Source organism: Canariomyces notabilis (assembly GCF_033297395.1).
Source record: "Canariomyces notabilis strain CBS 508.74 unplaced genomic scaffold N656scaffold_2, whole genome shotgun sequence".
Classification (NCBI taxonomy): Eukaryota; Fungi; Ascomycota; class Sordariomycetes; order Sordariales; family Chaetomiaceae; genus Canariomyces; species Canariomyces notabilis.
The window spans coordinates 638,195-650,824 of record NW_027041824.1 but is presented as its reverse complement, the minus strand read 5'-3'; the positions used below and the strand labels follow the sequence as shown (position 1 = coordinate 650,824).

General features: G+C 53.2%; 5 protein-coding genes across 5 annotated transcripts; 3 read left to right on the top strand and 2 right to left on the bottom strand.

Annotated features, from left to right (window-relative positions):
* Nucleotides 1-65: 65 nt before the first annotated feature.
* N656DRAFT_702272 (Aldo/keto reductase) lies at nucleotides 66-1,432 on the top strand (the record flags this gene model as incomplete). Its single annotated transcript, XM_064811005.1, has 3 exons — nucleotides 66-207; nucleotides 541-1,331; nucleotides 1,397-1,432. The coding sequence occupies 3 exons, from the start codon at nucleotides 66-68 to the stop codon at nucleotides 1,430-1,432; spliced, it is 969 nt and encodes a 322-aa protein (XP_064673791.1).
* Nucleotides 1,433-2,387: 955 nt separating this feature from the next.
* On the bottom strand, nucleotides 2,388-3,683 carry N656DRAFT_794550 (L domain-like protein; the record flags this gene model as incomplete). The annotated part of the gene is made up of 3 exons (XM_064817293.1): nucleotides 2,388-2,407; nucleotides 2,509-3,391; nucleotides 3,426-3,683. The coding sequence occupies 3 exons, from the start codon at nucleotides 3,681-3,683 to the stop codon at nucleotides 2,388-2,390; spliced, it is 1,161 nt and encodes a 386-aa protein (XP_064673790.1).
* A 777-nt stretch (nucleotides 3,684-4,460) lies between these two features.
* On the top strand, nucleotides 4,461-5,757 carry N656DRAFT_701164 (uncharacterized protein; the record flags this gene model as incomplete). Its single annotated transcript, XM_064810924.1, has 2 exons — nucleotides 4,461-4,977; nucleotides 5,039-5,757. The coding sequence occupies 2 exons, from the start codon at nucleotides 4,461-4,463 to the stop codon at nucleotides 5,755-5,757; spliced, it is 1,236 nt and encodes a 411-aa protein (XP_064673789.1).
* Nucleotides 5,758-7,005: 1,248 nt separating this feature from the next.
* Nucleotides 7,006-8,450, top strand: N656DRAFT_230863 (uncharacterized protein). The gene is made up of 4 exons (XM_064808961.1): nucleotides 7,006-7,456; nucleotides 7,524-7,927; nucleotides 7,984-8,215; nucleotides 8,276-8,450. Exons 1-4 carry the CDS (start codon nucleotides 7,284-7,286, stop codon nucleotides 8,313-8,315), a joined length of 849 nt encoding a protein of 282 aa, XP_064673788.1. The 5' UTR covers nucleotides 7,006-7,283; the 3' UTR covers nucleotides 8,316-8,450.
* Nucleotides 8,451-10,731: 2,281 nt separating this feature from the next.
* On the bottom strand, nucleotides 10,732-12,362 carry N656DRAFT_794547 (uncharacterized protein; the record flags this gene model as incomplete). Its single annotated transcript, XM_064817292.1, has 5 exons — nucleotides 10,732-11,212; nucleotides 11,264-11,325; nucleotides 11,379-11,604; nucleotides 11,657-11,958; nucleotides 12,063-12,362. The coding sequence occupies 5 exons, from the start codon at nucleotides 12,360-12,362 to the stop codon at nucleotides 10,732-10,734; spliced, it is 1,371 nt and encodes a 456-aa protein (XP_064673787.1).
* Nucleotides 12,363-12,630: the final 268 nt, after the last annotated feature.

Here is a 12,630-nt window from a genome sequence, read left to right as displayed (position 1 = left end):
GGAGCTCTGCCTGACCAACTCATAGAACCAGCAGACATTTAGCAGGAGACCGAACAACCAACGCAATGGCTCCCGTCATCAAGCTTAACAGTGGCTATGACATGCCCCAGGTGGGCTTCGGTCTCTGGAAGGTCGACAATGCTGTTTGCGCCGATGTTGTCTACAAGGCCATCAAGGCGGGCTATCGCCTCTTCGACGGTGCTTGCGGTAAGTGACCTCCGCATCTCTTCCCTTCTTTTTCTGTTCCACGAATCGAAGGTCGTGTTCGCCGGCCCACGGAATCTTGGTCCGGCGCATTTTGCCCATTTCCCATCTTAGGAGCAATAGGACTGGGCGGCTTGACAGTCGAGAATCTACCCCGCCCCCGCCGCTCTCATATTCCCCACTCGCACACAGCACAGGAGGGCCAGATATCTGCAAAGATCCCTGTCAGGACCGCGGTTCAAAGTGTCAGCAGACACGGGACGGGATGCACGTCATTGTGGTGCTGCTCGGTGTGTCTCATTAATGGCTATGGTTGCTAACAGGAGCTATGACTAGACTACGGCAACGAAGTCGAGTGCGGCAAGGGCGTCGCCCGCGCCATCCAGGAGGGCCTTGTGAAGCGTGAGGAGCTCTTCATCGTGTCCAAGCTTTGGAACACCTTCCACGACGGCGACCGCGTTGAGCCTATCGTCAGGAAGCAACTGGCCGACTGGGGCCTTGACTACTTCGACCTCTACCTCATCCATTTCCCCGTCGCCCTTGAGTATGTCGACCCATCGGTCCGCTACCCGCCCGGCTGGCACTACGACGGCAAGAGCGAGATCCGCCCCAGCAAGGCCACCATCCAGGAGACCTGGACTGCCATGGAGTCCCTCGTTGACAAGGGCCTTTCCAAGAGCATTGGTATCTCCAACTTCCAGGGCCAGCTGATCTACGATATGCTGCGGTACGCCAGGATCCGGCCCGCCACGCTCCAGATCGAGCACCACCCTTACCTCGTCCAAGAGGAGCTCATCAAGCTCGCCAAGCGCGAGGGCATCGCCGTGACGGCCTACAGCTCGTTCGGCCCAGCCAGCTTCCTTGAGTTCAACATGAAGCACGCTACTGCCATGACCCCTCTCATCGAGGATGAAAAGATCAAGGCCATCGCCGCCAAGTACAACCGCCCGCCTTCGGAAATCCTCCTCCGCTGGGCTACCCAGCGCGGCCTGGCCATCATCCCCAAGACCACTAGGGAAGAGATCATGAAGTCCAACCTGCGCAGCGTCGAGTTCGATCTCTCTCAGGAGGACATTGACGCCATCAGCGCCTTTGACCGGGGTATCCGCTTCAACCAGCCTTCAAACGTGCGTCTTTCTTCCTCTTTTCTCACATACTCCGTTATATATACTGACCTTGGGATGAACCACAGTACTTCGAGACTGACCAGCTTTGGATCTTTGGCTAAATGCCCATCCGGAACCACACGTGAGTGGGGACTGGTTCAAGACATGAACCCGCCCCGACAAACCAGGCCAGACCGGAGCAGGGCCAAGCACGAACGGAGCGTTGCAACTTGGCTCCTTCTGGCCAGGTTTCTCTACCAAACTGCCCTTTTGCTACCTACTGAGAGGGCGGCCGGCGGGATTGGGCTTTCTTTTGCCCCACCCCGCGGCCTTGTCATGGGAATGGAATGATCGACTACGGGTAGTGTCTCTTGCCTAGCCTAGATGAATGGGGTATAGGCGAAAAGCGTTGGGCCGGTCATTTTGCTTTGGAAGTATATTTATATCCAAGGGGTTGACGAAGGTCATTGATGCTTGCATAGCATGTCTGGAATCTGTTATAGAGTATAGTGAAACTATTTCATCCCCCTATTTGCTCTCTCCCAACTGTGCTGCTGTCCTTTATTACCCATCACCCCAACTCAGCAATCACTGAGGGTATCAAGTGGTTCATCTCTTGGTTCGCTCTTGAGGCTTCATCGCCCTTTTTGATACATACCGAAGAACCTGGTAGGTAAAGGATATCCTAACAACATATCCTAACCTTTTACAGAATCCGGTATTTCAATCATTCGATTTTCGGAACCCGTAGCCACCCCTATAGCCGCAGAGTTTGAATTGTGTGCCACCCACCCAAACCGAGCAACGCCCATGAATTTTCCCTAGTAAACAAACAGAAGGACTAATAGGGCGGGCAGGAGGTCAGGCTCGTCTCGCATCCCCCCCCGATGACACGTCCGTCCCTCTCGCTCTCGCCGCTCAACGCCGGTGCATGCTAAATGTAACGTGAAAATCTAAATAACCGCAGGTAGCTTATGTACCTGACTGTGCTGTGTGTTGTGCGCGCGTACATTCATATCCTCATATCCCCGACACATGTTGTTGACATAAACACATGTAGAAGAGATGATTGGTGACCTATGATGCTCGTACAAACGCTGTCAAGCACAATTCCACGTCAGCACTCTACGCCAACGAACGCAGCAGGAGAAACACTGGGGTAAGTGAGGAGGCCACAAAGGGATATACGGATACGTACTAGCATCAATCTGCTGGACCTGGGGCAGCGCCAAGCGGACCTTGTTCCTATACAGCGCCGGCGCTCTCAGCTGGAGGGGGTTTCCCTCGAAGTAGACCGTCGTGAGCGACTGCTTGTCCCTCAGGTGTGTCTCGACGTCGGCAAAGTCCGCCAGGAGGTTGTAGCTCGCCCAGAGCTCCTCCAGGTCGCGCAGCGGGCCCAGGCCCTTGAGCGAGGCGATCTTGTTGTTGGACACCTCGAGGACGCGCAGCTTGGTGTTGTGCTCGAGCCCTTCGAGCGACTCGAGCGCGTTGTGCGAGATGTACAGCTCCTCGAGCTGCGGCACGTCCCGCAGCGGGGACAGGTCCCGGATGCGGTTCGACTGGATCGACAGCAGGCGCAGGTTCGGCAGCCCCGCGAGGCCGGTCATGGATGTGATCTTGTTCTTGGCTACCCAGAGGTCTTCGAGCGATGTGAGCGACTCGAGGTTCTCGAGGACGCGGACCCGGTTTGAGCCCAGCTCGAGGTTGCGCAGCTTGGTGAGGCCGGACAGACCTTCGATTTTGGATATTTTGTTGGACACGAGGTAGAGGTCGGTTAAGTTGGACAGGTGCGATACGTGCTTGATGTGTTTGATCTTGTTGAAGGATAGGTCCAGCGTTGTTAGATTGACCAGGTCGTCGAGGCCGCGCACGTGTGAGATTAGGTTGTCATAGAGGTCGAGTTCTTTGAGGGAACCTGCGACGCCCGAAAGGCCTTCGATGTCCTGGATAAGGTTCTGCCGCAGGCAGATGCGTGCTACTTGCTGAAAGCGCTCAAGGCGGAGGGCGGACATTGACTGAACTCGTGACTGAGTGCAGACGATCTCGTCTGTCTCTGGATCCTCGCCGTCCAACAAGTCTGTCTAATCGTTAGTACTTTGCTCTTTGCAGATTCACCACTAGGGAGCTTTTGCCTTCATCTGCATCGAGTTCCTCGCCAGGAATGACATTCTCTTCGTCTGAATATTCTGGATCTGAGAGCGCCTCGGGGTTCGCAAGCACAGCATTCTTGGATACTCGCAGTTTTCCGTCCCAGCCCTTGCTACTCCTTAGCCCAGGACTACTTTCGCCATCGTGCCTCGGGGAAGGATTGTCGTCCACAAGCTCGATGCGATGTCCCCGGGACCGGGGAGACTCGTCAAGAGGAGCGGGCATTGTTATCACCGTGCTTGAGAGTCGTAAGGCCGGGGAAATCAACTTCTCGGTCTTGCGGGCACAAAAAGGGTTGAGCAGTGTGCGAAGCTTTCTCGGTAAAAGTCGGTTGATTTCTGCTTGATTTTCGACTTAACAGCAGGTTTGTTGGAACGGAAATTTTGAGATGTGACAGGTCGATTGCCATCTTGGGAGAGGCTTGTGTCTTATCGCACTGGGCCGCCTGCTGGAAGCCGGCGATCTAGGAGGGGCATTCCCCAGCTTTCGTTAGCTACAGGGTCCACTCGGCTTTAGCGTCAGTTGTCTACTGTGGTAGGCGGTGTATAATTGGCCCCGCAGGTTTCTTGGGCAACAATCGTCATCTTTCCATGTCAACTTCTTCGATCCGTTTCAGACATGCATTCTGTACTTTCATGTCCCTTCAATCCCATGGGTCGATTTTCAACACTTCTTAACCGGCTCGGGGAATACCGGCTCGCTGCGCTGGGCCCTGCGTTGCAGCTTGCCAAATCAAGTTTGCATCTTCGACGGATTGCATCAACGACTCGAACCGTCGGTTCTTTTATCGGATTTCGGCCCAAGCGATTCAACCCAATTCGACCGAACCAAACCTCCCCTAAGCTTGGAGTGGGAGAGTGGATCTCATGCAGCGAATCTGTGAGCGGGTTGACGAGTGGCAGAAGGACACATGATTAGGCAATGGCAAGGGCGCACGCGAAGTAACCTGCGCTGAGCGAAATCCTTACGTCTCAAACACACCACCATCCCGCGCCGCCTGCCATGGTCGCTTGCACTCGGACAGTCAGCCCAGCGATCCGGTGGCGCCGGCTGCAACTGAGTTCCCTACGGCACACAGCCCGCAGTAGTTCGACTGCTCTTGCATCGGCACGGTTTTGGGCGGCTGTCAAGCGCGGCTCATCATCGAGAGCCCCGCCGCAGATCTTGCCAACTGGGCCAACCCGTCGCACTATCCACATCCCGCCTGCGCTCCTACCACCAGTGATTTTTTGTGGGTTGTTAGTTGCGCTATGGGTCTGGAAGTGCGTGATGTTGGTGGTATTCCAGAACAAGATCATATACATGCCCGGACTACCGCCGAACGCTCGCAGAGAACGGATCGCGGATTGGGCAAGCTTATGCGGGGGCGTCCAGTGGACCGATGAGAGGACGGTAGCTGCGGACGGGACCGATCTTGCCATGGCTGTCACGACCGTTCCCATGGCGCGTGGGAGACAGTCAGCTGCTGAATCGCTAGAAAAGCCAGCAGCCACTCATGTTTATGTTCTCTACTTCCAGGGTCGGCTATCATCTGGATTCCCGCGTATACACCCGCTGACTCGGAGCTGACACGGTCCCAGGCAACGCCTCGTCGATCCCTCCCCGACTCCCAGACCTGTCCTGGGTTTTGCGGGCTGTCGGTGAAAGCAAATGGCCTTCCCTGCAGTCCGTGCAGTTAACTTTTGTATGCTTGAGCTACAGAGGATACTGGACCTCACGCGGTCGACCCTCGGAGGGAGGACTCCGGCTTGACGCTGAGGCCGGTGTGCGGTGGGTTGCGGAACGTCACGCACGTCTGTCCGCGGGCATCGATGGGAAACCCCCAATACTGCTTGTCTGGGGACAGAGTATTGGTTCAGGTGTGGCAACGAACCTTGCAGCGACTGGCAACATTCCATTCAACATTCGGATCAATGGCCTGCTGTTAGAAACGCCGTTTGTGTCGATCAGAGCCATGCTGGAAACGCTGTACCCGCAAAAGTGGTTGCCGTACAAGTATCTCTGGCCATTTCTTCGGAATCACCTGGACAGTTGGGAAAACTTGGGTTTGGTGGCTCAAGCTGAGAGAGAGAGGGGTTTGAAAGCACCCGCCATCTACATCCTCGAGGCCGAGAGGGATGAGCTGGTCCCCAAGGAGCAGAGCGAGCGGCTGTTTCAAAGATGCCGAGACCTCGGCCTGCCCGTCGAAAAAGGGGTCGCTCCTGTCGCATATCACCAACAAGCAATCGCCAGGGGAGAAGGGAAGCAGTTGGCCGCACAAGCCATCTTGAAATTGACACAGCGATCTCTGGAAGAATGAAATTACTTTGAAAAATTTTTGAAAAAATTTGATCGATCTTGGCGCCCTTCTGAATTATCTAGGGGTGCCGGCCGTTGCGGTTTTGCCCGGTGCACACAAGGTGCCCCTGTATCTCCGGAACATCACCCCGGCAGCGATCCGCCGAGCCGAACACTGGAAAAAGGGGTCAGGCAGAAAAAGGACACTTTTTGCCTACCAAAAAGCAAGCCAAGGTCATCTCAAGAAAGCGTGTAATTCATGACACTGGATGCTACACCAGGTGATTGGACCTGATGTTTGACTTGAGTTGAATTTGGCTCTTGTGCTTTCTTTTGCATCATCGGATGCAGTCGGGTCTAGCTAGTGACGGGCCGGCGCTCCCCTTCCATTCACGAAGCTCGTTCCGTGGTGGAGTGCGTGCTCAGGTTGCTCCACTAAGTTAGCGCACTCCACTCCTGAACCAGGGAGTTAATTAAGGTACCAAAGCTGTGGTTCCAGGTCAGAGTTCAAGGTCAGAGCCTCTCCTTCGTGTTCAGGTCAGTAGGGAGCAATGGACACAATTGATATCATGGAGCATCAAGAGTGCCGTCGATGAAGCGCAGATAGCGAGCATTCTCAATCATAATCCGATCTCATTGCTGTCATCGCATTTGCTTCAGGCACTTGCTGCCTCGGGACGACCGGGCTAGCAAACTTTCACAACCATCTGACTGGGGCGCACGGCTGCACGGGTGCGGGCTGCCTCGGTAGCCTTGCAGCGTTACCTCGAATGTCCACACCCTCGCTCCGTTTTTCATATGGGCCGGCGTTTTACGGCACTGGCCGCCGCGACGTCTCACAAAATTTTCACCAAGTGATCCGAGCAATCCTAGTATTTTGCACAGGCCCATGGAATTCATGGAATTCTCGGGTTTCCGTTTTGCTTGCTTCTTCCGACCCCGGCTGAGGCGCTATGCAAGGATCAAACCCCTGACAGTGCCTTTCACTTGAGGAAACCCCATTAAATTGCTGGCTCTTTTAGGCATAGTGGTCATGTGAGGACCTGTGTCTTTGGCGTTTTTGATCCGGCCGCGACGCGTCAAGTCACGCTGGATCGCTTAATTCCCCCTACGGAACCGCCAAGAAAAGCTTCGTCCACCATGGTAGAAAATCCCAGGCATCTACGCAGGCGTGTCCGCCTCACCACAAGTGGTAGGTATATAATAAGCTCTGCCTCCACCCGCCCATGTCGCAAATTTTCACCCTCATTTCGGCCGTCGCCTCGCTTGGATAGGTAGGTCCATCGGTTTTGTTTTTTGAAGTAAAAAGGTTCGTCGCACCGAGCCTTGGATTGTCGGGTTAATTAGCAACTCCCATCCTCTTCATCACCCGCAATAAGATCTCTCGCCAAGGTCATCGCCTCGTTTGTCCTGTGTGGTGATAAACCAGTACTACAACTACGGGTCCGCACATCGAGCCGAGTCATCGAGCCTGAGGGTCCTGTGAAGTGGAGCAACCGAGCTGGAAGTAAGAAGGGACGGGCGTCGCCGCTTGCAGACAAAGACAAGATGTTTTCCCGACGCTTCGAGCCGCCTCAGACGACAAAGAGCTTCTCCAAGCCGAGTCGAAGCGGGAGGAGTTCATCCTTCAGCAAGGAAGCTGGCGTATCCAAGAAACGTCTTGAGTCCCGTCGCCGCGCTGGCACGGTGTCAAATGCAGGCTCATCTGATATCAACTTTGAGTAAGCCACCAGCAGCATTTGTTCGTCTGATGTAACACCCTAAAGAGCTAACATGTTGCTACTTTAGCAATACCGTTTCGCCCATCGTCACCCTTGTCGTCGGTCAGGAGCAACGCATCTTCGCTGCCCACGAGCATATCCTATGCGCCTCGCCGTTCTTCAAAGCTGTGCTACAGAACCAGATGATGGATTCGCAAACCAAGAAGATCTCGCTCCCCGACGAAGAGCCCGAGGTCTTCTCATCCATTCTCGAGTATCTCTACAAAGGCGACTATACACCACGTCTGATCCACAACAAGAAGCGGAACACCTGGGAGCTTGAGCAGAGTGACGAGTCTGGTCGCTCCGAGGCAACCATCTTTCACCATAGTGTTGAAGGAGAGCTGCTCAAGGACACGGCCATTTACTGCTCCGCCGACAAATATGGGATTGAGGAACTGAAGCGGGTTGCTTTGCGGAAGCAGGGACTTCGTAAGTCATCCCGGCGATACGCCCCGACCATTGACCCGCTTGCTAACAACAGTCAGAGTCTGGGATTCAAGCCAGCACCATCCTCGCCTCTGCCCGCTATGCCTATGCCAACACTCCCGACACCGACTCCAAGCTGCGCGCCCACTATCTCGCTCTCATCATTCGCAGCCGCAACACCTTCAAGCGGAGCGGGACGATGCAACTCGAGATGTTCAACGGCGGCACCCAGCTCTTCTTCGACTTGTTTGTAGCCCTGTGCAACCATGTCGATGACATCTCAAGCGCTGTGTAAGTTCCTGTCTCTGATTCAATTGTTGTTTCTTGCTCTAACGGCTTATCGCACCTCAGCTCCTCGCCTCGGACACCTCGCAGCGGTCGTCCCTTCTAAGCCACTGCTTCACGTTTCGCCAGCCACTCCCATCAATCCAACGCTTCACTGATACCCACGCCTCTCAACAAAACATTGCAATACCCCCTTGGCACCTTTCCGATCTCACATGAATGACGTCTCTGGTCTCGTCTATTCATTTCTCCTCTTCTTTTCGTTTCTTCTTACCTAATACCGGGTACTAGGGTTCAGGATTGGTCATAGACGGTTTTAATTTTCTCATCGTTCCGGCGCAAGGTTCGGTCTGTCAGGTCTGTTTCGCTGTCTGCATGGGGTGGGCTTGGTCGTCGCTGCTTTGCTTTTTGCACACAATACCCAAAACTGTACATTACTATCTCATGATCTGGGCTCGTTGGGATGGAGGATTGTCTGCTTATTTGCATTTCCATTTACCATGGGTTATCATTTCAGCAGGCAGGCCGGAGACTGTTTCTTTATGCTTTCAAATGAAAGCCAGGTGCTGGAGGAAGACAGCTTCAAACTCCAGCGCCTTTTCTTTTTTCTTTTGTCTATCTCATTTGTCTATTTTTCTTTGTTAGGGTTTCCTTTACCCTGTCCTGTGCAAGACGACGAGAGACGCAGGCCGAGCATATGATGGAGCAAAAAGGAGAAATGAGTCCGAGATGGAGACAGAGACGGAACGAAGAGTGTACCCATTACCCTTCTTTCTCTCGTTCATGGACATTTTCAATCATGGGTTGGTAAGGTCATGTCCATGGAGAACGACAAGGCCAAGAGGAGGGAGATTATTGCAGATCTAACAATGCTGGTGCTCATTCACTCGCTATTTTCTGCAAAGAATACAACCCAGCATCCAGCAAAATGGCTCCATATGGTAGACTTGGAAATGTGACGACTGCTCTGTAGATGGTATACGCACATTATGTGCTCCGGGAAGCCCATGACCTCGAGGTGCATTTGAACCTCAAACTCCACCAATTCCGTAGTAACAGACAGTTGCGCAATTCGTGTTCATCTGGCGAATTCACAGCCCACCAATAATGGTAAGTAAACGATCCGATGCAATGCCTGCTGGTGCGCGGATCACACACCCTCCTCCTTCTGTTTCCTTTCCCAGATCTGAAAATGCAAACCTCAAAAGCGAGGCATGGTGTAACCAAATCTACCGTAATGGGAAGTTTGGAAGCGTGGGGGCGAAAGATAAAGGCAGGATAGGATCTTTGCAGAAAGGGGAATCCAAGTTGTAAACGCATCCGCAGTAGTGTAGGAGTGTGAATCTTTCAATGACTCACTCACGCAATCCATTCACGGAATCGTCACACAAACACACACATAACCGAGCCTGCTCTCGGGATACACAGGACTTCACCGATTGGGCCGCGAACTTGTTGTGTGGGTGGCCAATCCTTTCTTCGGCTGGATAATAGTCAAAGTGCGGGGAACAGATGCAATTGTTTCTGGGATCTGGGATCTGGGATGTGGTGTGGTGTGATGGATGCAAGGGGAAAGTGTGAACCAGAAAGCGACTTGAGGAGGAAAAGGGGCTGTGTTTGGCCGCTGTTGCTTGATTGGGCCGTTTCCCAAGCAACCCTGGCTCGCCTGGCAAGGGGAGCTCCGTACTACAAAACGGTGAGATGGTCCCCTGCCTCTGCTTGACAGACAGTCCGAGAGGTACTCCGTAGTCAAGGGGATGTCACAGATCTCCTTTCAAATATGGATTGAGCTTAGTAGAATTTACACGATGGTGGTTTGGTTTTATTTATTCTCTAGATTTATTATTTTTTCCACCGTCACTTTGACTGTTTGGCATACGAGTCGATCAGTCTCCTCTAGAGCTTTACCGGTAACTAGTTGAACGCAATCGCAAACCCACACGGCTAAAGCGGCAATGAAGCATCGAGGACGGGCGATAAGGGATGCAACTCATCGGGATCATTAGGATGCTTCTCCCCATTCACGAAACCTGGCTATTCAGACCCATGCTGGTCCGGCAAACACAACTTTGCCGCAAAGTGCGACATAGGCAAAGCACACCTTCAGTTCCGGCAAACTCTGAGCGCAGCTCTGCACTGTGCAACAGAATTCTTCCAGTGGCGTCCTCGGTGAGTAATTGATTCGTAATGTTGACAATCCGCAAGATATCAACTTGCGGGTAACTATGCGACCAGCCGCAGTTCCTTTCCCGTCACACTCCGGTGCCCGGAAACGCCCCAGTTTTGCTCAGCACCACCATTTGGTGTTGGCGTGAGATATAGCCCTTCATAAGCCCCTAAACGGCAAGGTGAATTAGCTGAATGAGTCATTGCTGGGGCAACAGTCCGGGCCAATGAGTATTTGGATGAACAGCCGAAGTGCTTGCTGCCTTGATACCCCAGGCAGACGGGCAGCAGTCAGGCAGGATGCGGGACTCAGGCATCAACAAATGACAAGTCTCCTGATTGATAGACTCCATCGTCTATTGGGGGAATGGTGAAATGGCGATGCTACCGAATCGTGAACGGGAAAATGTGACGGAGGCCTGACTCACTTTGTAAATCATGTTAGCCAAATGACACTCGACTTCGTCGTTGTCGACCTTCTCCTGGCTGCCTAGGCTGATCGCCGCCGCAAACTCGGCGATCGGTACGCGGCTGCGGCGAACCGGCTTTTCGCCTTCCTTTGCGTCCTCGAATCCACGGGCAATGAACACCTTGCGTAAGAGGTTACGCAGGGCAATATCGCGGCCTCGCTCCAATGTCAGGTAAATGCGACGCCTCACGAACTCCTCCTCGCCTTCCTGAAGCGCAAGGTCAAACAGATGCAGCTCTCCCTTCTTGATACATCGGCATAGCGGCAGGAAGAGCTTCTGCAGTCTCGGATATGGCTCCAACAGCTTCTCAGTCGGCAGGGTGTGAGTGGTGATGAGGTGGCAGGGGATAAGGTACGTCAGGATCAGCCTGTTGTATGTCAGCGCATTACTGAAGCCAGGTAAAGCTTGAGAGTCTCACTCCTTGTTCCTTATAGCATCCTTGTGGCAGAGGTTCCAAGCATGTGTCAGGTGCTTTTCGGCCTGGTAAAATCTTTAGTGTCTTAGCCCGATGACGGGAGCCCTCGCTCTCCTACCTCGACATAGTTCTCCTCCCAAAAGTATAGGACGCCCTCATGGTATTTGAACGTAACCTGTTGAGACTTCGGGAAGGCGGAGAAAGCAGGCATGTCTTGCTGGCCTGCCGCCAACATTCTCAAGACGTTTTTCGACAGGGACACCGAGTTCAGCTTGAAGTAGGTTTTGAGCAGGAGGTTGACAATGTAGTAAATCCCCCACTTCCTTGACTCTTCGATTGGTGCTCTGAGATGAGGTCAGTTCAGAGTGTCCATGAATAGACGCGGGACATGTTTACCTGTCAGTTGCGCAGAGCATGAACATTCTGTTCAGGACCCGCGCGCACTCCTCCAATTTCTCGTGCTTCCCTGTCTCGGGATCTACGTCATCCTGGAAGTTCGTTGCTGTATTGTCGTCAAAGGAGTTGTTGATGCTGCGCTCATCGTCTGCCTTGATGGAAAACAAGCGCAGGTGCCTGCCCACCACATAAAGGCATGGTATTGTCCATGCCTCGAAGCCATGGTTTTGGTAGCCCCGTATCAGGACAATTAACAGATCTCTCCATGCATCACAGGCTTTGTCCCATACCACCTGGGACGACTGTAAAACAGTTAGCATCGACTTGATATCATACCATCTCCCTTCGGGCATTCCATCCCCATGCCAAGACAACTGGGACGGCTCGAGGTAGACGAGAGACCAACCTTGCTGTTGTCACTGCTCGATTCCCGAGCGGCAAGAATGTCACCAACGGCCTTCCAGTACGCAATGTATACTTCTATCCAGCCCTGTGTCTCGTTGTTAACGAGTCCTTCCAGGGCTGCCCCACTGTTCTGGAGGCCGCGTCTGAGGGCTCCCTTGATATCATGCTCGTTTTGGCTTCTCCATATCTTCCTTAGTTTCTCAGTCGGAAGGTCTGGATATAATGTGCGTGACAGCCGATAGCCGTCTTTTTCTGACCACGCAGCGGCAAACTCTTTGAAAAAGGGGCCGCCAAACTCCATTTTGGGACTGATGGGCTAGGTGTGTGAAGCCCAGCGGCAGAATGGGAAGCCCCGCGGGATTACGTTCAAGCAGTTGATCAGGTCAATCGTTAACGTTACGTTGATCTGTGGCTTGATTGACTCGACATATATTCTTGTTTCCTGCAGTTAGTGGTCAAAATGCGACAATGTATCTTGAACATCTGTAAATCAGAATCAGAAGCCTGACGGATTGAGAAAGGAAAGCAGAGCTCAGTCGGGAAAGCATTCAAGGTGAACAGTAATACCT